At 36.0% G+C, this 24,761-nt stretch overlaps 1 protein-coding gene across 2 annotated transcripts in view; it reads left to right on the top strand.

Moving 5' to 3' along the window:
- Positions 1–24,761, top strand: part of Hs2st1 (heparan sulfate 2-O-sulfotransferase 1) — a 141,241-nt gene that overhangs the window by 82,767 nt on the left and 33,713 nt on the right. For both annotated transcript variants that reach the window (XM_070006353.1, XM_070006351.1), the window contains exon 2: positions 24,445–24,683. In XM_070006353.1, the coding sequence (XP_069862454.1) occupies positions 24,445–24,683 (239 nt within the window). The remainder of the gene's footprint in view (positions 1–24,444; positions 24,684–24,761) is intronic.

The raw sequence follows: 24,761 nt of genomic DNA, 5'->3' as shown, positions 1-24,761 counted from the left end.
ATGAGTTGGTACTTCACCTTGAAAGACCTGAAATTTGCTTCTGAAAGTGAGCCTTGAAGAGTTTTACTGTCTTAATTACTGTCAAGTGGTAGAGAGGTTAACTAAAACAGGATGGAGGCATTAGGTGTGAATGGATGTGGCTCATGACAGGCAGTAAGCTGAGGTGAGGGCTTAGGGTGTGGGTATTTGCATATTTCTACTACTTTCATTTTAGCTAGGTATAGTTTTCTGCATTTATCAAAATTTGTTATGAATAATGCCAAGCATAAACACAAAATCTGTGCTGTACTCATGGTTCTAGTATGTCATTTACATTGTAATAAATTCACATTTCAAAGTCAGTGTTGTAGCAGAACTGATTAAAAATTGGCCTAGATTTTATGGAGTTATTTGTGATGATTATGTGTTGCCTATATATGTATGTGTTATTATATAAATATACACATATAGGGGCTGGGAAGGTAGCTCAGCGGTAGAGGCTTGCCTTGCATGCATGAGGCTCTGGGTTCCATTCCTCAGCACCACATAAGCAGAAAAAGCCGGAAGTGGCACTGTGGCTCAAATGGTAGAGTGCTAGCCTTGAGCTGAAGAGCTGAGGCACAGCACCCAGGACCAGAGTTCAGGCCCCATGACTGATAAAAATAAAAATAAGATAAAATAAAATAAAAAATATAAGCATATACCTACAAATTGTAGTTATCCTAAAGATAAATCACTTGTTAAATAAGTTATGGCTCATGCCATAGTTAGGAAAAATACCATACTATTATTGATGACAGTCACTTATATAAACTGATATATGGTGTTTTCCATGTTTTTTTAAAAAAGCAGGGTTTCCCTGTTGTCACTTGTATTTGATTATGGTGCCCTGCATCTTGTATACATATTTTTCTAATTTGGGGAGCAGAAGGGAAATAACAAAATGCTGGAACAAGGATACAGGTTGTCCCATTCATTGTAACAATGAGACGTACAAGACACAATGTTGAGCAAACTTTTAAACTTCGAGGGTGGAGGGGGCAGGGAGGGCAGGGAGGAGTTGGGGAGATGGGGAGGAAGGGATAGTAGGGGAAAAACAAAGGAGGGGGTAACCATGCTCTATAGAAATTGTACTCATTACCTTACTCATGTAACTGTAACCCCTCTGTACAGTATCTTTACAATAAAAAATATTTTTATGCAGGGCACCAGTGGCTCACACCTGTCATCCTAGCTATTCAGGAGGCTGAGATCTGAGGATCGTGGTTCAAAGCCAGCCCAGGCAGGAAAGTCTGTGAGACTCTTATCTCCAATAAACCACTAGAAAGCCAGAAGTGGCACTGTGGCTCAAGGGGTAGAGTGCTTGCTTTGAGCTGAAGAGCTCAGGGTCAGCGCCCAGGCCCAGAGTTCAAGCCCCACGGCCGACCAAAAAAATAAAATAAAAATAAAAAATTTTTAAAAAGCAGGGTTTAGAGTAGTGGTGTATGATAGGCTATCATTGGCACTATAAGTTAAGTTTGTAATCAGCCTTCTTCTCCATGTATTCTGGACTTGTAGATTCCACCACCTATGGGCCAAGACTTTGGAAGCAGAGCTGTGGCTCATTAGCCTTGAGTATAAAGGCCAGGTGAGAATGTGAGGCCCTGAGTGTAAGCCCCAGTACCAGGACAAAATCAATCAATAAAAATAGAAAGCTAAGTAAGTGCTGGTGGCTCACACTGATCATCCAGCTATGCAGGAGGCTGAAATCTAAGATTTGTTGTTTGAAGCCAGCTTTGGTAAGAGAGTCCCTGCGACTCTTATTTCCAGTTAACCAATGGAAGGCTGAAACTAAAGGTGTGGTTCAAGAGGTAGAGTGCCAGCCTTGAACAAAAAAGCTAAGGGATAGCACCCAGGTCCTGAGTTCAAGCCCTAGTACAAAACAAACAAGCTAACAAAAATAAAAATTATTTCTGTACTAAACATATGTAATTTTTTTCTTGTTTTTATTACCTAATGATATAGTTAATTGACTATATACCATTTATATTATACTGTGTATTATATTACAGGAGATTGTGCACAGCTTGTATGCAAATACCATACCCTTTATATAGGGGAATTGAATGAACACAAATGTTGGTATCAGTGAGGGGAAAACAGTGTAATACCCCATGGATACTGAAATAGGACTATGCGCAGAATAGAAAGATGAAACACTTGCTAGCATCTCCACAGTGCCAGGCTTTGAGTTCCATGACAACAGATGTATGTCTTATTTGTCTTCTCTCCTGACAAGGTAGCACAGTGCCTAGCTTGTATCAGGCACACAATATATACAAAATAGGATAAATGAATGTGCTTCCACATCTTATCTCTAAGAAAATTTGAAATGCAAACAAACACGGAACTGAGGAGGGTTGAGTGAGTATTCATTGTATTTCTGGAGAGCAGAGAGTATTTGTATATACTTATTAGAAAATTGTTTTCCTTATTTGCAATAACTACTATATATCTGAGACAAGCAGAAAAGGTCAGATAAGATGATGTTAAGCAAAATGAACCCCAAGATAAGGATATAAGTGGTTTTTTCTTTCTTGCTATTGTTTCTAATGTATTTATAAGGTACCACATGATTTTTTTTTTGCTTTGTATGTCCCTCCTCCACAGTATAACCCCTGTTTTCACTGTATTTGATGTTGGTATAATTTGGGGAGAGAAGGGAAGAAATTGTTTAAATAGGGATACAGGTTGACCCATTGCAGCAGTGAAATGTACAAGAGCTATGTGGAAAAACAATTCAGGTGTGGGGGTGGGGAGGGGGTTGGGAGGATATACTTGTGGAGATGGGAGGGAAGGGGGATGGTAGGGGAAAAACAAAGGAGGAGGCAGCAATGCTTGATAAGAAATGTACTCATGACATTGCTCATGTGATTGTAACCCCTCTGTACAGTATTTCACAATAAAAATCTTTAAAAAGAAAGAATTCTGTTTCCTGTGTTTTGATTTAAATATGTCCTTTGAGTAATGCCACTGGAACATATGCATAATTGGTAACTGAAAAGAAATTGGAGAAAGGGATAACAAGACAAAGAGCAGACATGTTAAGTTGTTAATAGTTGAAGTTTTATCATTAGGAAGCAGTGATAAAATTTAAAAATAAGGAAGGTACAGGGAGACAGATTTCTGCGTCAGGAAATTTTCAGAATTCCCACGAAGATATGGTAACCACTATTAACAATTAAAAGAACAGTATCCTGGAAGTTTTGGTAGTAGTGCAACATTTCTATCAGATGAATGTAATGCAAGGTTAGGGAATTGGTAAAATGGAATGATTAGAAGTAACTTCTTAGAATTAGGTTTGAGAGCTGCACACCTGGGCAAGCGATTTTTTAGTTTCCTTAACTATGAAGTGAGAATAATATACATTATAGTATTACTCTGAGGATTAAGAAATTATAAATTATGAGCCAGTTATAGTGGCACACATCTGTAGTCCAGCCATATGGAGATAGAGGTAGAGGGTCAGATCATGATTTGGAGATCAGCCTGGGATACATAGTGAGACACTGTTTGAAAAAAAATCCCCTCAATAAATACTTTAAATGTTGCAGTTGTAATAAGAATGTTTTCAGGGGGCTGGGAAGGTGGCTCAGTGGTAGAGCACTTGCCTTGCATGCCTGAGGCCCTGGGTTAGATTCCCCAGCACCACATAAACAAAAAGAAAAAAGCCGAAAGTGGCTCTATGGCTCAAGTGGTAGAGCACTAGCCTTGAGCTGAAGAGCTGAGGGGCAGCACCCAGGCCCAGAGTTCAGGCCCCATGACCGAACCCCCCCCCCCAAAAAAAAAAAAAAAAAAAACGTTTTTAGGAAGTGGCGCTGTAGCTCAAGTGGTAGAGCGCTCGCCTTGAGCTGAAGAGCTGAGGGACAGCATCCAGGCCCAGAGTTCAAGCCCCATGACCTACAAAAAAAAAAAAAAAAAAAAAAAAGAATGTTTTCTTTTTTTTTTGAGCTGTGCGCTGGTGACTCATGCCTATAATCCTAGCTGTCAGGAGGCTGAGATCTGAGGAGGAAGTAGAAAGCCAGCCCCAGAAGACAGATCTGAGAGACTCTTAACAGTCCTCTGCTCTACTGACTGATCTGTGGAAGGACTCTCAAATGTGGGAGACTCTTACTTCCAATTAGCCAGTGAAAAGGTGGAAGCAGAGGTTTGGCCAAGTAAGAGTATGAGGACCTGAGTTAAAGCCTCTTTACCAGAACACATACAAAAACAAAAGCAAAAAACAAACAAAAAAAATTGATAGTAGGTTTTATAGTTTAGTTTCCATTTTAAGCTGGTATAGTTTTTATTTACCTATTATTTTAAGTAAGTATACTAATAAATATCTATGCTTGAATTATATCATAACTAAAATGTAGTTTTGAATTGTGAAAAAATTTTAGTAGGTGCCCCTACAATGTTTGTCTTAATAATTAAAGGTTATATTTTGAGTTAAATAGGTACAAATGTCACAGTAAAGATGGCTGACGTTCAGACAATAAAGTAGTCAATGTGGACTTTAATAAGGGATATAATATAGAAAATTGGTTTCGACTTTGGAAGGTTGATGAACAAAATAAGAGCACCTAAGTAGATGAGGGCCAGTAACTTCTGAAAGCAGCTGCTCCTGGAACTGGAGAGATGGAGGATCAGGGGTGGCAGAAATGGACTCTGGGACCTGAGGAGATGTTACATTGTCTGAATGGTGTTGCTACCAGTAAAGAATTATGAGGAAGCAGGGTTTGCTGCCACAAGAAAAGTGTTGCTGCTGATGTTTTTGACAGGTTTCAAGCAGAGAACACATTTGTCATACTTTCCAGTGTCCTTTTTGGTGGAACCTACTAGCAAGCCAGGTGGCAGATGAGAAGTTTAGTTGACAGATACTCAGCCCAGGATCACAGAGTACAGATAGGTGAAAATGGAGGTAGGACACAACAGCTTGAGAAATGTATAAGAGGACTTCTGATAGTATATATTAATAATTAACATATATCGTTTTCATGTAGAAAATTTTTATTTTGAAGGTTTTTCCTCTCCAGAAGAGATTAGCTATATTTATATATTTTTTTCTGTTAATGATTTAAGATGTGTTTCTTTCAGAAAGGATGACTTAATTCACAAAGAATTCCACGTAATTTACTTTTCTCTTCCTATCTGACCACTCTTGAATTTTTTATGAGTACCTAGGAAACCTTTTATATTGTATGTGATTGTTTTTCTGGATTTAAGATTTGCAAAATGTAACAAAAGCTAAATCTGAAATATTTTTTGAAGTCACAGGTTTTTTATTTGATTAAAATTATTACTGTGATTTTTTGCTTTCTTGAAGCTACAGTACGGTGGATTTGTGGATAAGGTTGTATCTGTGTTTAGAAGATACTGCATTTAAAAAAGATACCTTCTTATCATCCTACAAAAGTAACCAAACTGACCACATTTGCATTTTTGATTAAGTATAGTTTGGCATTTTTCAGATACGGATATTCACAGCAAATGTGCTTTTTTTTTTTTTTTTTTTTTGTAATGACTACAAGCATCAATTTATTTGTTACATAGTTCCCAATGAAGTAACTTCCCAGGGATGTTGTTTATTGGTCTATGCTCTCACTGAGATATGTTTATGGGTTCTAATTAGGCATACATTCAGTAGCATGTACATAACATCTATAAAAATATGGTAGTATTTAGATGGTTTGTATTACCCACAGCATTGTAGCAATTTAGTAAGTGTCCTAATACTTTTAAAGTATTTGGTAAGGTTGGGTTTTATACTCTTAAAACAAATATGCTAAATATTCTACAAAATTATTAAAACCTTACAGTTGTTTACAGGATTTATTGCATAAAGGATAGCTAACTAAAAGTCAGAAAACATATTGGCAAAGCTTCTTAGTTCTATCATATGGGTTTAAATGATCTTCCCAGACTTCGTGGGCATTTCAGGGGTAGTTTAAGGACATAGTAGTTTTTTAAAATTATATTTATATTTTTATTTATTTATATTTTATTTCTATTCTTAAGTAGTTGTACAAAACAGTAGGCTAGGGCTGGGAAGGTGGCTCAGTTGTAGAGTGCTTGCCTCACATGCATGAGGCCCTGGGTTCTATTCCTTGCACCACATAAGCAGAAAAAGTTGGAGGTGGCACTGTAGTTTAAATGGTAGAGCCCTAGCCTTGAGCTGGAGAGCTGAGGGACAGTGCCCAGGCCCAGAGTTCAGGCCCAATGACTGACAAAAAAAAAAAAAAAAGTAGGCTAGAACATCCTTACATATTTTAATTAGCATCAGTTAGTTTTATAGGGGATTTCATTTTGACATGTTCATATATGCATACAGTGTACCTTAATCAAACTTACCCCCTTGGTCATTTCCTCTAGTAAAATAATCTTAAACATAAGATTTCAGGTATTACTCTGGGAGATTACATCTGAGGGATAGATGTTAAAAAGTAAGTGTAATAATCTAAATTGAAATGAGACAATACCAATGTCCAGTTCTAGATCTGTTGGGCCTAAAGAAAACAATGAAGATATTGAGGATAAATATCAGAAAATTGTTGAGTAAAATTTAATGGGAACCATTCATTAGTATGTGGATTTAATAGTGAAACTTAACATCAACTTGTATTTTTAATTTATATGGATTACAGTTACCTTTCCAGAGTCTATGTATATTATAATTATATATCTATACTCACAGTGTATATAATAGACTGAACTATGTAGAAATATTTTTCTCCTCCCATCTTCCCTATAAGTAAGCTACCACGTGAAGTCTATTTGTTGCAGGATTTGTAAAGAGTACACCAGGTAATAGTAGAAAGCCAGAAGGGAAGGTACCACCTGAGTTCAGATTCCCTCTTCAGATCAGGGTATATCACCTTTTTAATTAACTGGTTTCTTAATTGGCTTATTTGCAATAGGCATTTTGTTTTTTATGATTAGAATATCTAGTTAGGTAAATTCTATTTTCTACGAGCTTTTTTTTTTGCTATTTTTTACATGAACCTGTCATTATTTGCCATGCATTGAATATACTGTAAAAATTTTTAAAGTAAATTACAAACTGCAACTTCATATATTTAAACAGTACATATATATCCTGTGTTGACCATACATATTCACACACTTGTTAATTCTTCATTGGGGAGAATAGTGACTTATTTATGAAGGGATTTTTGAGACCTTGTATTTGAATGGCATAGGCCATAACTGAGTTATTGCCATTCTTTTCAAACTGGAGTGTTAGGATTATATGAAAAGACTAGTATAAAAAACAGGAGAGCTGATATTTCTAAAGTTGACTGTTACATTTTTTTTATTAGTTTCATGCTGAAAATAAATTTTCTCTAAAAAGTATAGAGTGTGGGGGCTTGTTTTTAATCTCTACTGAAACATGGTTCTATTTTATACAGTGATAGCAAAACAAAATTTTCCCTGATGTTCTATTCTTCATTTAAAATAAATGGATGTCCTCAGTTTGGACAGCAGAAATAAACCTTCCCATATGTTATTTTTAGACTGAATTTATAGTTGGTCTTCCATCCATTGTATTAATTATCCGGAGCCAATTTTGGTCCAGAGGTTAAATGGAACATTGCAGAAACAAAGAATTCTAAAGTTTAACTTATTACAATATATTGTTATAGTTTTTCCTATTTTATTACGATATTATTTGTCATAATGCTGTTATACTGTGCCTGGTTTATAAGTGAAGATACTGTGACATGTGAATGTAAAGGAAAAGCAATGTAGCACCTCATATGGTATCAGGAATTATGCTTGCCTGACATCATACAGGGTCTCCTGTGTAATCACACATGGGAAACTTAGTTGTTTTCATTTGGGTTTTGTTTCTGTAGTGGTGAGATGATGATGAACAAAAATGTCCATGAAAACAGCTTGACGCAAATGATAAGCAATCCATGAGGGTCTGGATCACATTTTCTACTGAGATTGTTACATAAATTCTTTGACATCTAACATGAAATTGTGTAGTATGCGTGTGCTTTGCATTTTGGTTTATACCTGCTCCTTGGCCTCTCTCTATTTTGTCTTTAAATATGGGCATGTATTGGATTAAAGTTGTTTTTATTATTTTAGGTATTTTTCCATAACTAAAACGATGCTACATAGTTTTGCCTCACTATTCTTAAAGAATATTTGCATTTTGTCACTGCTTAGCTCACTAACTCTTTTTTATTTTCTGTCTAATCAGATCTTAAAGTAGCTATCAAGACCTTCTATAAACTTACTCATTCTTTTTGTCCACTGGCATTTGAAAACAAATACTCCAAGACTCATTGAATCTAAGAGGGTATTTGTTTGATATCTTTAACATACCATATTTGTTAGCACACCTTATTTTTTTTTGCCAGTGGTGGGGCCTGAACTCTGGGCCTGGGCGCTGTCCCTCAGCTCTTCAGCTCAAGGCTAGCGCTCTACCACTTGAGCCACAGCCCCACTTCTGGCTTTTTCTGCTTATGTGGTGCTCAGTGCCCCGGCCCAGAGTTCAGGCCCCATGACCGGACCCCCCCAAAAAAAATAATAATCTTGTTTTCATTTTGTGATAATCTTGAAAAGTACATGCACACTTGGTTTCAGTCACATAGCAGTGATCTTGTCTGAGAGTTTATTGGCTGAGCATATTTGAAAAGTAATTTGAAAACTTTCACAATGGCATTTTTAACATACTTTTACAATTGCGTGTTACGCAAGTGGCACAAAAATTCAACTGGAGAAAATGTTAAGCATATTAAGTCATCACACCGAACACATGATAGGCTTCCTAAACTCAGTAGAATTTGCCCTATTGAGCAGCAACATTATCTGGTCACTAAGAGAAGCTGGCATCAGGTAGTTTGGCTTTAAATTATATTGCTATTATAGGTAGATCAGTATTTAAACATATCTTGAGTTTCTCAGACTGATTATCTCTTATGTAAGAGATTCAGGAAGAAATCCTTATGAAAGGAGACATCCCTCTGTGTAGTGGAGGTAAAAGGATGCACAAAAGAAGCACAGGACAGGAAGGTGATGTTAAGAGAATGTGGCAGAGTTTATCCTAAGAAACTGCAGTTAGAAAAGGTGAGGAAACGTATTCAAAGGTCTACAAATGGGGAAGGTTTAAAGGCAGTGTCTTGCTCAGTGCAATTGAGTCCAACTTTGTAATAGCCATACTACTTCTTGGTTTCATGCCCAGAAGAAAAGTAATTCCATAAAAGTGAAATTAAATTAATGCAATTTTCTTTTCAAGTGCTTAAGAACCAAAGTGCTCCAGCAGTTAGTTACAGGTCCTCATTTCAGGCTAGAGATGTGGCTCAAGGGACAGAACAGAGTGTCTACCTACAATTGAGAGACCCTGACTTCAAACCCCAATACTGTTTAAAAAAAAAAAAAAAGCATACAGGTGGAATGAAACCAGTGCTAATTGCCATTTCTCCATCTAAGTTTTTGCCAGTCTCAGGGAGAATTACAAAGCCCTTATTTAACTAACACATTGGTGTGATTGACTGGGATGTGCTGCTTAACTGTTACATGGTGATCATTAAGTCAAGACAGAGAAGTCTATTTGGCTCTCATATTCACAGCATCTTTTCAAATTGGGGGAAAATACCATTCCAATTGATATTAAAACGCTAGAGTTAATTTGCTACTACAGTAATCCCCCTTAGCCAAGGATTTGCTTTCCTAGGTTTTAATTAACTTCAGTTATCTTATTCCAAAAATATTAAATAGAAAATTCCAGAAGTAAACAATTTATGAGTTTTAATTTGGCCTAGTTCTGAGTCTACAGCCCTCCATCCATTGCCCCCCCCCCCCTCCTTGGCCCAACTACACACACACTTCAGTATGAATCACATTTGCTGTACGCTCTGCCTACTCAGGAGTGAATTGGAAGCCAACTGTATTATTCTATCTCTTTACCTGATACTGAAGTGCTTTTGCTTACTGTTGCCCCAAAGTGCAGTAGTCAGTAGTGATTCTGTTGCTCTATGTTTTAATCAATAACTAAACATTAATTCTGTAAACAGCTTAATTCCTATCCAAAGGACATGAATGAACTGAAAATACCAGCTTTATGAGAAAATTTTGACTATGACAGAAAAACATTTTACATTGATTATATAATGTGAAACTTTGAGTTTATAAACTTTCAGGTTTGAAAATAGTGTTGCTACTGGGAGTTGGCATATTGGCACACACCTGTAATCCTAGCTACTTGGAAGTCAAGGCAGAAAGATCTTGAGTTTGGAAACTTCCTGGACCAAACCAAAGTAAAAGTACTGGTTGTATAGCTCAAATGGACTCTGGGTACAATATCCAGTATTGCCAAGAAAATATGTACGTATTGAGTGAATATAATGTGTCCTGGAATTATATGTCAGGCCCTTTCCCTACCCTGTGTAATTTTCTTTGTTAAAGGTAAACAATTTAGTTGAAAGTGCATTCTAAACCTTGCACTAACTTTCTAAACAAATTTTCTTTCTTTCCACATATTATAGACTTCCTGTTATTATAGCTAACTTACAGATTATTACAGGAAATTATTTGTTCTAATGATCTCAATTCTTTCTTAATTCATTATTTTCAAAATAAGTGGGGTCTTTTAACCATGGTCTTGCCTATTATTTATCTCTTTTGAGTTCTGTTTCTAACTAAACCACATTTTGCTTTTTTCTGCTTTTAATTGCTTTTTGTTTATTTTGTTGTTATTGTTGTTTTGTTTTCTTTTGAGACAGTCTCACTCTGTAGCCTAAGCTGACTTGGAACTCACTATAGAGCCCAGGCTAACCTTGAACTTTTGATCCTCCTGCTAGTGCTGCTCCTTTTAATTACATTTTAAAAATGAGCCATTTGCAATAGGAAGTGTACTCATTACCTTACTCATGTAACTGTAACCCTCTGTATAGTATCTTTACAATAAAAAAATGAGCCATTTGAAGACAGATCCAATAACAGATGTTATTAAAAAGCATAAAAAGTATATATATATAAGTATATATATATAAGTATATATATATAAGTATATATAATATATATAATATATATAATATATATACTTGTAGTTAAGATCTTTAACCATCTGTATTGCTGTCTTCTGTAAAAATCCCTGTTCTTCCTTTCATCTAACTTACTGCCCATCATTTTTTTTTCTAATCCAAGTTAGTGTTTTATAGTCCCATTGTCATCATAACAGGCCTTTGGACTGAATAAGACTGATAATGAATGTCATTTACATGTTATAATAACTTGTTAGAGCTAAAGTCTGTATTTATGAATTACTATGGATGGTTTCAGGATGTACATAGTAGAATAATAAAATAGATCCCTGCATTCATTAAGCTACTCCAGTTCATGTCTGACTATATTTTATCTTTTCTGTTTCTCTTTGTATTTTAGGTATACCTTTATTAGTGGTTTCTTTTTTACACAAAGGATGGGGGCAGGGAGAGTCATTCAGATGAATAATGTTGCATATTTAAAAGGTTTTTATGACCTTATTTTCCAGAATAAACATTTCACTCTGCTTCTATAATGATGGTTAGAGAAATTAACCTAGCCTTAGGAGATATAATGGTTGGTGAGGGGCAGTGGAGGAGATGGGCCATCTCCTTAGCCCAGCAAGTGAGTTCAAAGGTTAATACTCTGACCACTAATTTATACCACCAAGTTGAGTTGCTTTGTTTTTTTCCTCATCTAGGCTATGTCAGAAAATTTAAATGAAAGGAGATAGCAGCTAGTTATACTATAGAAAACAGAACATTTTGTGTCTGTCTTCTTAATAAGCCAGTAGAAACACTCTAGAAACACTGATTCTCAAAGTATTCCTGGACTATTCTATTTCCATCACCTGAAAACTTGATAGGAACATTGTTAGGCTCTGAACTAGTAGCTAGGGAGGAGGCAGCGATCTCTATCACATACCTCCTCGAAAGAATTCTAATTTTGAGGAGCTCTGTTCTAGAATATAGTACATATCAAACTCTAGTGAAATAAGTTTTCAGCATTTCACACAGATACTGTTATTAGATTTTTTAGATAATGATATCCAGGCCCAGCTGGAATTAAGTCCTATTATCTTGTATCTTCTTCTACTTAATGAATGGAACATTAAGTGCCATTGTAAAAGTATAAAAATAATTCAGCTTTTTTAGAAAATGCTGACATTTTTTCTTGATTTTGAAAGTGCTGTATTTCAACAATGCACATGTGCACACATTTTTCTAGTAGTACTAGAGTTTAAACTGAGAGCCTCCTTTCTAGAACAATATTCTATTATTTGAGCCATGTTTCCACCCCTGCTTTTTGCTGGTTATTTTGGAGATGGAGTCTAGCACACTTTTTTGCCCAGGCTGGCCTCAAACTGTAGTCCTTCTGTCTAGGATTACAGATGTGAGCCACTGGCACTCAGCTTAAAGCATGTTTTAATGGTGGTTTGTATTTCTAAGAATTGAGGAAACTTCAGAATCTTCCTCCACCATAGATGTGCATGAACTCAGATTTACATTAATGGCCTGTTTCTCCTTTGGTCTTGAGTCCATATGATTTGCACATTGCCTTTCTAATATTTCTGGAAATCTTCTAGATTTTGTCTCTTGTTTTTAAGAAAGAAAAAGCATATTCCCTTCTGTCTCCAATCATCTGTTTGGTCACCTGTTTGCCCACAGGGAACTATTTGTAAATTAAATGTCATCTCTGCTGCTGCCCCCAGAGCAAAAGTCCGTTAAGTACAATAGCCCTCACACTGCTGAGACTGACACTCTGTTGTATGTAAAAATGGAGTTCCTATAAATACTGTGAGTGATGTAATAAATACTATGAGCCTACTTTATTGGGCTTCTGAAGAGATGGATAACTGTATGCCAATTACTTATGCATAGTCTTTATTTCTACTTTATTTCTACTTTATTTCAACTGTGCACACAGAATTAAGTTTCTCTTATGGCTCTTGAACTGTTGTGCTTTCTTGACTCTGTCTTTCCATTTCTGTTAGCTGTGTGTAAAACCTTGGCAGTCTTGAGGGACAGTGGTACACAGTTGCAAGAAGAAAGACATCCAATACCCCCATATTACTGCATTTGCCAATAAGAATCACTCACATTGGTACCAGAACAATAACCAACTTCAAGTAGAGTACTAGCTATCATGAAATCCTTTCTTCTGCCCCAATTCTTCCTTCCCTAGTTTCTCAATGTCAATGAATAGCACCATCCTCTTTCAGTTAAGCTTAGGAACCAGACAGTAACCTATAATTCATGTTCCCTTCCCTACAAAGCCATTTCTGTTTAAGAATGTCCTTCATCAAACAAATTAACTTTGTTGAATCTTGACTATCTGGTATAGATCTTCTTTATGTTTTCTCCCCAACTGGAGCATACATGAAGCACATTGAAGTTACACCAAAGTCTAGTGGCCATCTTAACTCCTTATGTGATTTCATTACAAGCTCGCACGTCACCTTTTTCATGGAATGGTATTTTTAATTTGAAAGAACAACCAACTGAAAAAAGTGCATTTATTCATGCTTTGGGTAATTGGCAGATATTTTCTCAAAAATGAACAAAATATATGGTACTCAAAATACCTGAGAGGACAATTTAGGAGAAGGCTTTGTGGCTTATGAGTTTAGAAGCCCATAATTGCTTGGCTCCACTGATTATGGATCCATGGTGAGGCTGTTTATCTGATAGCAGACAGGAAACAGAGAGGGAGGAGGAAAAGAGAGAGAATATAAGAAGCAACCAGACTAAGACATCCCCCAGTAACATCACCCCCAGTGATGTTCTTCCAGTTAGGCCACACTCCCTCAAACCTACACCACCTTCCACAATAATGCCACCAACTTGGGACCTGTTCAATCTGGGGACCTGTGGAAGATAGGACATATTTAAACCATAACATGAGCTTGTAACTTTAAAGAAAATGACTTAAATACTGACTGCCAATTGTAATAATTTAAAATATTTTGTATCTGCTGCTATGAGTGTGACAGCTTCCTTAGCTGTAAAAAAGATGTTCCTGATTAGATTTGCTGATCTGCATAACTCAACTAATAAGTATTCTTCAGATGCCAATGCAAAGTAGATCAGTGAAACAATGTATATCCATTAATACGCCTATAAAAATGAATATTCATTAATATAGTTCCATACCACATTCCCACTGACATTTAAGAAATTAATGCATGTTAAATATTAGTAAAAAAGAATACTCCTGCTTAAATAAAAAGACTACTAAAATACTTATTTTCCTATAACATCTGTCTGAATCAATTTTCTTCATAGTTTTCAAGCCAAATAGTAGATAGTAATATTTTGAATAGAGAAGCTAGAATGAGAATACAGTTCTTTTCTATTTCTCCAGACATCAAGAAGGTAACAGGCATCATTTTTTGGAAGATAATTTTTCATAAAAAATTGTCGTGCTGATACTTTTGATTGTTTTTAATAAGTTAATGTTTTGTTCTCAATTTCAATTTCTAATGTACTGATAGCTATAACCCATATGAACAAAAGTTTGGAGGACCTTACCTTTTTTGTGTGTGTTTGCCAGTTCTGGGGCTTTAGCTCAGGACCTGGGGCTCTATATTTGAGCTTTTTTGCTCACGGCTAGCACCACAGTTCCACTTCCAGCTTCTAAGAGTCCAGATTTTCATGCATGGACTGACTTTGGATTGCTATCCTCAGATTTCAGTGTCTCTCAAGTAACTAGGATTACAGGAATGAGATGACAGCACCTATCTGTCCCTGAGTTTTTGTGCTCAGGGCTAAATATGTGAGCCACAGCTCTACTTCTGGCTTTTGTTGATGATTAATTGCGGTAAAAGTCTCATGGACATTTCTGCTTGGGCTTTGAATCACAATCCTCAGATCTCAGCCTTCTGAGTAGCAGGATTACACATGTGAACCTGTCTGAGGATCTTAATTTTTAAATATATAAAAGAAGTTCTGGGGGCTGGGAAGGTGGCTCAGTGGTAGAGTGCTTGCCTGGCATGCATGAGGCCCTAGGTTTGATTCCCCAGCACTACATAAGCAGAAAAAGCCAGAAGTGGCACTGTGGCTCAAGGTAGAGTGCTCTCCTTAAGCTGAAGAGCTGAGGGACAGTGCCTAGGCCCAGAGTTTAGGCCCTATGACCGACAAGAAAAAAATAATAATAATAATTTTTTTTTAAAAAGAAGTTCTGAAGTCAGGCCCTGGTGGCTTACGCCTTTAATTTTTATAGTATCCTAAGTGATAAATTCTTTTTCTCAAGATAGATAAAGATACATCACTGAATAAACTAAAACAGAATAAGATTCTGCTTCTTAGTTGTCATTGACCTGCTTTGTCTTTATTGGTACTTTTTCTTACTTTGTGACCTTGAATGAATGGAACTCTCAGAAATTAATGTGTATTGTTAAAACAGAAGTAACATTCTGGCTTTACAGACTTTCCCTGGTTTTAGCTATTACTAGTGCAAAAGTCCTTGCCATTATTACCTTTTCTAGGTCTTCTTTAACTTCCTGTCTTTACCAAGTATGTGAAAAACTTTCTTGTTGCTAGCCACAGACTATTTAGCCTTCTGCAGTAATCACACAGATGCTTCCTCGCTTTCAGATGCTTCAAGATATTTATATCCTTTTCAAGAATTCATTGTGGGTCAGGATGCATCTAGCTCATTTTTATTCTACATGTACTCTAGTTTTTAGTGTGAGCATGAAATGTTGTGTAATATATATCCATTCCTGTGTGATTAAATACAAATTTCTTAAGAAATATTTCTTCCTGTGATTTAGAACAGTGATTACTGAATATCAGGAATAAAGGGTTTGGTATCAGATTACAGTTCGAATTCTGACTTTGTTCTTAACAATGTGGTAATCTCCCTCAGTCTCACTTAATACAATATTATCATAAAATTATTATAGGAATGAAATGAATTAATGCACGTTTAAACATGTAGCACTGTACATGGCTCACAAAGGGCCAAAGAAGTGGGAGGAGATGCTATTTTGATAATTAATTTATCAGCCTAACCTAAAGGTTTTATAGATGTTTTTGGAGCTACTTCACATTATTGTCAAATAATTTTATAACCATTGTAGTGTTGTATTCATTGCCACTAATCAAGATTTCATGCTTTCCCCCATTAGCCCTGTCCAATTTTGAAAAACAGTTCCCTCATCTAGAGGCTTAGTTATGAGGTGTATTTTCCAGACACTTTGCAAACGATTTGTTCTCATGGCACTTATTTAGTGTTGTTCAAGATGAAAGTTGAAAATAGGAACGATTCATTTGAAAAGGTTAATATAAAAGGATGAAAGATGGTTTGAGATGCTTTGGTGAAGATTAGTTGGACTCCCCATTTTGTACCAATTTTCATTTCAAGTTATTGAAATGAATGAACTGAAGTGAATGACATAAGTAAATACAGTTTTTATTTTTTGGCAGCCCTGTGGAATGAACGCAGGACATCATTCATGCTAGGCAAGCATTCCGCCCCTTGAGCCATGCTCCACTCTAGCACCTATTTTTTTAACTGCAGTACATTTTAAATAAAAATATGCGTATAATTTACATAGATATGGTACCGGCCTTATTAACAAGGGCTGAAAAAGTGGGGAAAGGTGAATGATTAGATATGTGTAAAGAATCTTTGCCTAGAAATGCTATCCCTTTGACTGGCAAATCTGACCTTTCTCTTACACCTGTGTTTTATTGGATGCAATAAAATTATACCAGGTGGACATTTTTCTGAACTACGATTTGGGACAGGTTTCATTTTATAATTAATAATAAATCTCATATCTATACTTTAATCATACAGTTAGAGAAAAACTTAGGCCTTATGTGGGATTTACCTATTCTGAATTGTTTTATTTTCCACTTTTATCCACTTAGATGTGTTTTTTAAAATTTCTTTTGATACTTAGTTTTTTTGAGTTTTTCTTTGTTTCCTACGGCCTTTTTCTGGATTTCCATGGAGCATTTTTAATATGTATTTTGATTTATCTAAAGTGCTTTTGAGTTTAACCTATGCATATTCTATCATGTAAATTTCATTATGGAAATATTATGTCATTTTACTGGTATCATTTTACTAAGTCAAGTGAAGGATATGCAACTTTTCTCTGTCCCTTTATTCTCCATTTACAGCATAATTGGATTATGTGGAGATGTTTACTTTGTTTACATGTAGATTGATCTCATACAGCATTATTTGAACATATATTTGAAAGGCTCAGGAAGGAAAGGAAATTTTGTTGATTATATTGATATTTTTACTCTTCCCACTGTTTTTGTTTTCCTTTCTAGTGTTTTTAGATACTTTTTTAATCTTTTTTCTTTTTTTTTTTTTTTAAGATCTTTCTTTAGCCAGCCAGGTGTTGTGGGCTTACGCCTATATCCTACCTACTTATGAGGCCCATGACAACCCTGGGCAGAAAAATCCATGAAATTCCATCTTTAAAATAACAAGTCACAAAGCTAGGTTTGAGTTGTATCTCAAGTGGTGGAGTGCCAGCCAAACAGCAAGCCAAGAAACTACCGGACCTTGAATTCAAACCTCATAGTGATAAAAGAGAGAGAAAGGAAGAGAGAGACCACTTTAAAAATATTTTTTCATATGAGAGTTATTTCCCCCTTCAGTACTGGAAACTGTTGTCTTTAGGTATAGTGTTCTAGTTATAGCTTCCTGTGTCTCTTGCCAAATGTGTAAGTTTATAGCTGTAATTCCTTTGAGAACTTTTTCCACCTTGCCCTCTTTCTCTCTCTTCCTAAGACTTCCTGACACTAATTTTAGAGCTTTCATTATAACCCACAGTTCCCTGAAGCTTTCTTTGTTGTTGTATTTTTTTCTTTTTTCAGTTTAGTTTCTCTACTTGTGTTCAATTGAGTAATTTCTTTTGTCTTCTCGTTCACTAAAGTTTTCTCCAGACTTTCCATTCTGCTATTGAACTCATTCACCAAGCTTTTTATTTCAGTTATTGTATTTCTGAGTTCTAAAATTTCTGCTTGGTTCTTCATACCTTCTGTCTCTTTACTGTTGAGTCCTTCTATTTTCTCCTTTGGTTCATAATTTTCTCATTTGGTTCATAATAGCTCATAAAGTTTGGGAATGTTTTAGTATAACTGCTTTAATTTTTTAATTTATTACTAGCAGTATTAGTATTAGTATTATGTAGTTGGTTGGTACAGTGCTTCTTGGTCAGTGTCACCCCCTTCTTTAAATTTTTAATAATTTTAATAATTCTTTGAACTGAATACAGTGGCTTAGACCTGTTACACATGTGTTGAAGATTGGGGAGATCACAGTTTGAGGCCAGTCTGGGGAGAAAAGTTAGCAAGAATTCCCATTTCATCAATAAATTGTGTGAGATAGAATGCCCTGGTGTAAGAAGAAAGATCATACTCCAAAACCAGCCCAGACAAAAACATAGGAAAAACCACAAAGCCTACCCCAAAATAAGAAAAAACCATGGACTGGGAAGGTGGCTCAGTGGTAGAGTGCTCACCTTGCATGCATGAGGCCCTGGGTTTGATTCTTCCCCCACATAAGCAGAAAAAGTCAGAAGTGGCGCTATGGCTCAAGTGGTAGAGCACTAGCCTAGAGCTGAAGAGGTGAGGGACAGCGGCCAGGCCCAGAGTTCCGGCCCCATGACTGGCAAAAAAAAGAAAAAGAAAAAGAAAAAAACAACAAAAAATACCTGAGGGAGTAGTTCAAATGGTAGAATATCTCCCTGTAAAGTGTAAAGCCCTGAGCTTATACTCTAATTCTACCACGAAAAATGAAAGAAAGAAAGGAAGGAAGGAAGGGAGGGAAGAAGGGAGGGAAAGGAAAGGAAGGAAGAAAGAAAAAAGGAAGGAAAGAAGGAAAAGAAAAAATTTTCCTTGATAGCTGGATGCCATATTAGTGCTGTCATTCTTGATTATCTTTATTGAATTTAAGATTCTCCTGCTTTTTGGCATAATGAGGTGTTTTTTTTTTCTTTTTGTGAAAACTGAGCATTTTGTATTATGTTTTAAGTCTGTTATTTAAGTTTTCTGTTTCAGCTGACTTTCTCAAATACATTCTGGCAAGAGAAAGGGATGCTGCTTTGTAATTGCCATATGGAAGGCTATCATCTTTTTTAAAAAGCTGATCCACATAACCATAACTTTTAAGTTTTAATTCTCAAGTAGGCATCCTTTGTTGACCACCTAGAAACCACATTTACCAGTGTTCAGAGTCCATCCTTCAGCCTGCAGATAAAAATTTGTTTTGTCAGTTCCACCTAGTGGATGAATTCAAGAGAGTGACTCAGGCTAATGAGTGTTGTATGTAATCAGACAACTAATTTATTTAATTCAGCAATTATAAAATATTACCTCCATAAGGATCAGATTGTGCTTAGTGAGCACATTGTAAGTAGGTGTTGCTTAAAAAATTCAGTTAAAAAGACTGAGAACATTTTTCTTTTACTGCAACTTGTTATTTCCCACTTCCCATTTTATGGGAAAGAAATTATACCTCAATGCATTATTTGGAAGCATACACAGCTCAAGACTTATTCCCAGAAAATGAGAACAAGCCACCTGAATGCTGATTTGATACCAAGCCCTTTGGACTCAGTTTATCTAGCACTACAGTAAAAATACTTGCTGGGAAGTCCTGACTAGGCAAGTTGCTCAGTTTATCTAGCACTACAGTAAGAATACTTGCTGGGAAGTCCTGACTAGGCAAGTTGATATGTCAAGGCACCCTCACCATGGACAATTATTGGATGGGCACTGCTGGTTTCCTCTTTGATTTAGCTTGGTTTTTGATCTTGTAGTTGATCTCTTTTTTCTGTATACATATCAGTGCCTTTAGGCAGGGTACTAACAAGCCATACCACAAGAATATTTAATGTACGGTCATGGACTTCCCTGCTATGGTTGGGATGTAGGAGGAAACTCTGAAATGCACATGCCATCCTTTCTGGAGAAAGAGCCACTGTTCAAAGATCATTAGGAAGGTGGGGAGAGGGGTAGTGCGTATTTTTGTTTTACTCTATTGTACATACGTATTTTAGTCTCTGTAAATCACCTTGACTTTTTTATCTGATAGAATCTTAATATTGTTGTTGCAGTTTCTATATTTTTCCTTTAATTATAGATATTAGGATTTGGGACATTTGTTCTTAATATTCTTTTGTCTGTCTTAGTTTGATATGTAGCAGTTTTAGTATTTGAGGGCAAGGCAACCCCCCCCACCCTTGGTTGTGGGCTTACTCTGGGCTTGGGTGCTGTCCCTGCGCTCTTCAGTCACAGCACCACTTCTGGTTTTCTAGTGGTTTATTGGAGATAAGAGTCTCATGGACTTTCCTGCCTGAACTGACTTTGAACCGTGATGCTCAGATCTCAGCCTCCTGAGTAGCTAGGATTACAGGCGTGAGCCACTGGCACCCAGCAGGGCAAAGCAATTTATTGTTCTTTTTCCTTTGTTGTTTTTTTTTTAATCCCTCCAGTGCTAAAATGTTACCCACAATGCAGAAGTATTATATATTATCAGTTCTATTTTTGTTATTCTGTAGTCTGATATATATGTGTATGGATACATATAAATTTATATATATATATATATATATTCTTACAACTTTATTGCTGTGTAGAGCTTGGTCTAATGAAAATTTTATATTTATGCTTAATAAATGAGGCCTGTATGGCAAACCCAATGCAAAATGCAAGTACAGATCAGTATTGCTATTATTAAAGTTCTTTTGAAATATTTGACTTTGTTGCTAACCTGCCATGTGGAAAAACTCGTCAGGTTAAGTACCCTACAAAGGTGCTGTATCTAATAAACCTTCCTCCGTGACTTAGGAGAGTCTTATTCTATATACATCCTACATTCTATATGTATAGAATATGGCCAACTATAAATGCTGTTACTAGTTTTAAGTGTTGTCATAGAAAAAAGAACCATAATTTACCATCAGTAGTAGTAATGTTATCAACTACATGAAATTTTTTAAGTATTACTAGCAAAAGTTACTCTTTTCCATACTATTTTTATCTTTTTATGTAGTGTTTGGCCTTACCTGCTGTTAGTAATTGTCTTGTATAGTTAAAGTATACACACTTAAAAAATAGAAAATGCATAAAGGTATGTTATTTAGATGAAAAACATAGTGGTTCCAGCATCTGTACATTTTCATAGTTAAAGACATTTTTAAGTTGTGTAAAATACAGTTTCATATAATTTAATATGCATAAAGAATCACTTAAAAATAAACATTCATTTCATGGCCCAGCTAGTTTTATATCTTACATGATTAAAATATATATAGACCTAACAACTTTTTCTAAAGCATGATTTTTATTAAATTCTTTGCTGATTTTTAAGGCTGTTATGTAGATACAACTTTACAAGTTGATGGAGATTGCAGTTTACTACCATATGTCTGCTGTAGATAAAACAGATACCTGTTTATGAGGTAACCTGGAGAATCTGAGAACTGGTTTCCTTTGGAAATGAGTCATTTCAAAATACTAGGGAGAGTAAATTCAGCATTGTTGGATGGTGACTTTTAAAGGCAATTTCACACATGTCAGGCTGCTAGGGGAAACTTCACACTGGCAGCACTCAAGTGTTAATAGAACTGTTTCAAATCCCCTAGGGACAAAAGGGTTGTAGTCATAACAATACCCTAATAGTTTTGAAGTGTGATACAAATGAGTTTGAGATTTCATGGAAGATAAGAATGCTGAGTAAGATTGTTGAATAAAATAATATTCAGATACTCTCAATAAATATTTGTTGAATTTAAGATAACATCTAGATTCTGTGTGGGGCTCAATGCTTTGAATCCATATTACCTTGATTCATAAGATCAATAAACTGAATTGAAGTTAATCTTTGGTTCCTAGGATTGTTTAGACTTAAATATTTCCTAGCACCTTTTATAGATATGTCTGTTTAGCCTCTTTCATGAGGTGTCTTATTCTGTCTTCCTTTTTTTGTTTTGCCAGTCCTGGGGGTTGAACTCAGGGCCTGGGCACTGTCCCTGAGCCTCTCTCTGCTCAAGGCTAGCGTTTTACCACTTGAGCTATTGCCGCTTCTGGCTTTTTCTGCTTATGTGGTACTGAGGAATTGAACCCCAGGGCTTCATGAATGCTAGGCAAGCACTCTACCACTAAGCCACATTCCCAACCCCTATCTTCCTGTTAAGAATTGATTTTTCCTAAGATTCTGTCCTAGACTTTGCATGCTGGATGTTGTAGATCATTGTCCCTCCCTGCTATCTGTCTTCTATGATGATTGTTCTCAACTCTCAACATCATGCACTTGGGTACTTACATAATATCTGGATATCCCATCTAGTCCCTGATGTGTGCAGTACAAAGTTCATTTCTCTGTTTATTTCTATATCCATACCTTGTGCATCTGTGTACACATATAACACATACAGATATCTATCATATGTGCTCTCCTGTTTTGGAAAGCACACTGTTAGTAGGTAGCGGTCCAGGACTTACAATTCAAGTCTTCTTCCTCACCTCAAAGTGTACTCTTTCAATACAGCATAATAACCAAATCTTCTGAACCAAATTTACAATATGTATTCTGACATTATTTGAGGCCTGATCTTGTAATTATCCTGTTATTGTTGTTTCATGATGCTTATTAAATTGTCAGAATTATAGGATGGAGACAGGGATAATATAAAATCACAGGATAAATATAGTAAGATATATGCAATATGAGATACACATATAGGGGCTGGGAAGGTGGCTCAGTGGTAAAGCACTTACTTTGCATGCATGAGGCCCTGGTTCAGTTCCTCAGCACCACATAAGCAGAAAAAGCCAGAAGTGGCGCTGTGGATCAAGTGGTGGAATGCTAGCTTTGAGCTGAAGAGTTGAGGGACAGCACCCAGGCCCAGAGTTCAGGCCCCATGACCGACAAAAAAAAAAAAAAAAGATACACATATATTAAAATGATCTACATTAATCAGGAAGATAATTTCCTGGGAGGTGGTAATTGAATTGTAACATGTATGTTGAGGAGTTAAAGGACTTAGATTAGGGGAGAAGGAAAAGTGTCCAAGGCAAATAAGACATCTTATACAAAGATATGAGATACAGTACATTCCACATGTGTGAACAACTACCTTGCCCAAAGAAATGTACAGTCTAATTAGAGATACTTTCCTTCATTGTTTCCTTCTACTCCTTTCTCCCTTTCTTACTTCCTTATTCCAAATACACCACACATATACACACACACACACACACACACACATCTGAAAAAAAATTGAAGTTGATGCTTACATTAAATACAAAATAGTAAAAAGCAAAATATAACTGCTTTTGGAATGACAATAGGTAGTAATTGAGATTAGAGGAGACAAGAGTATTAATATGTTCATTTCTTAAATGAATATAACTAGAACTTAACTATAATGTAGTACTCTTTAGAGACCTAAAGTCATAATAGTATTTATAGTTGTTGTTCTTATAAATTTTGATAAGCCAGAGGTAACTAGATTCTATATAATGCATTTCAAAACTTTTGCTTACATTAGAAGTGATTTCAGTGCATTTTTTACTGTAAAGTTCATTATTCCATGTAGTCTCTCCTTGTGTGTTTGAGAATTAAATCAAGATGTAGAAATTCTATTAGAATGCAAAATGGCTTTATTTTTGTTGTTGTTGCATTTGAACTCAGGGCTTCGTGCCTGTTGGACTGTCACTGTACCATGGATCCAGGCCTTCCATCCTGTTTCTTCACTGGTTGTTTTTAAGATAGACTCTCATAGTCCACATACATTAAAAATTCCCATACTGGCCTATGCCAGTACATCCTGCTTTACTCTATGGAGATGGCATTCCATGGACTTTTCTGTTTGGGCTGGCCTGGAATCATGAGCCTCCTAATTTCATTCTCCCACATAGCTTTGGATGATAGGTATACATTACCCCACAACCAGCCATTGACTGACACGGGGTGGGGGTGGGGAGTGGTGTCTTGTGAACTTTTCTCCTCAAGCTGGCACCTTGAGCTTTGATCTTCATCAAATTCTAGATTCTAGATGTAGATTATAGACATGAGCCACTGGTACCCAAATTAAAATGACTCTTGAACTGCACTGAAGTATTCTCTTTGGTCTTTGCTGTTCTGTATTTAGTGACTGTTCGTCGTTCTTGATATACATTTGTTTTATTTTTCAAAAGTAATTCTGAAACTTTGGCTATCATAACATTTCTTCAACTGTTATTACCCAGTTTTTTATGTGAAGATTCTATACTGGGTTAAAAACTTTATTAGAATAAACAAGATTTATCCTCTTAAAATGTCAGCCTATTTTATTTCTCTATGTTTTGGTTCTTTGCTTTTGATTCTTGTTTTCTTTGTTTTTGTTCTTCTTATTACTATAGTCCAAAGTTCAGCAGTCTACTTCTTATGATGTCATTTAAAACTTAAGTCATGTCTCTTTCTTTACAGAAAGGGCAATTGCAAGACATGAAGTCCGAGAAATTGAGCAGCGACATACAATGGATGGACCTCGACAAGATACAGTGTTAGATGAAGAAGATGACATGGTGATCATTTATAACAGAGTTCCCAAAACCGCTAGCACCTCATTTACCAATATCGCATATGACCTGTGTGCAAAGAATAAATACCATGTTCTTCACATCAACACTACAAAAAATAATCCAGTGATGTCATTGCAAGATCAGGTAATCAGTCATCATCTTTTAGGGAATGTTGGATGTTTTCTCATAGTTGGTCAGGTTTTGTATCTCCAAGGATATGTG

Source organism: Dipodomys merriami, unplaced genomic scaffold (assembly GCF_024711535.1).
Source record: "Dipodomys merriami isolate MVZ:Mamm:240054 unplaced genomic scaffold, mDipMer1.0.p SCAF_7, whole genome shotgun sequence".
Lineage (NCBI taxonomy): Eukaryota > Metazoa > Chordata > Mammalia > Rodentia > Heteromyidae > Dipodomys > Dipodomys merriami.
This window is presented reverse-complemented; position numbering and strand designations above follow the sequence as displayed.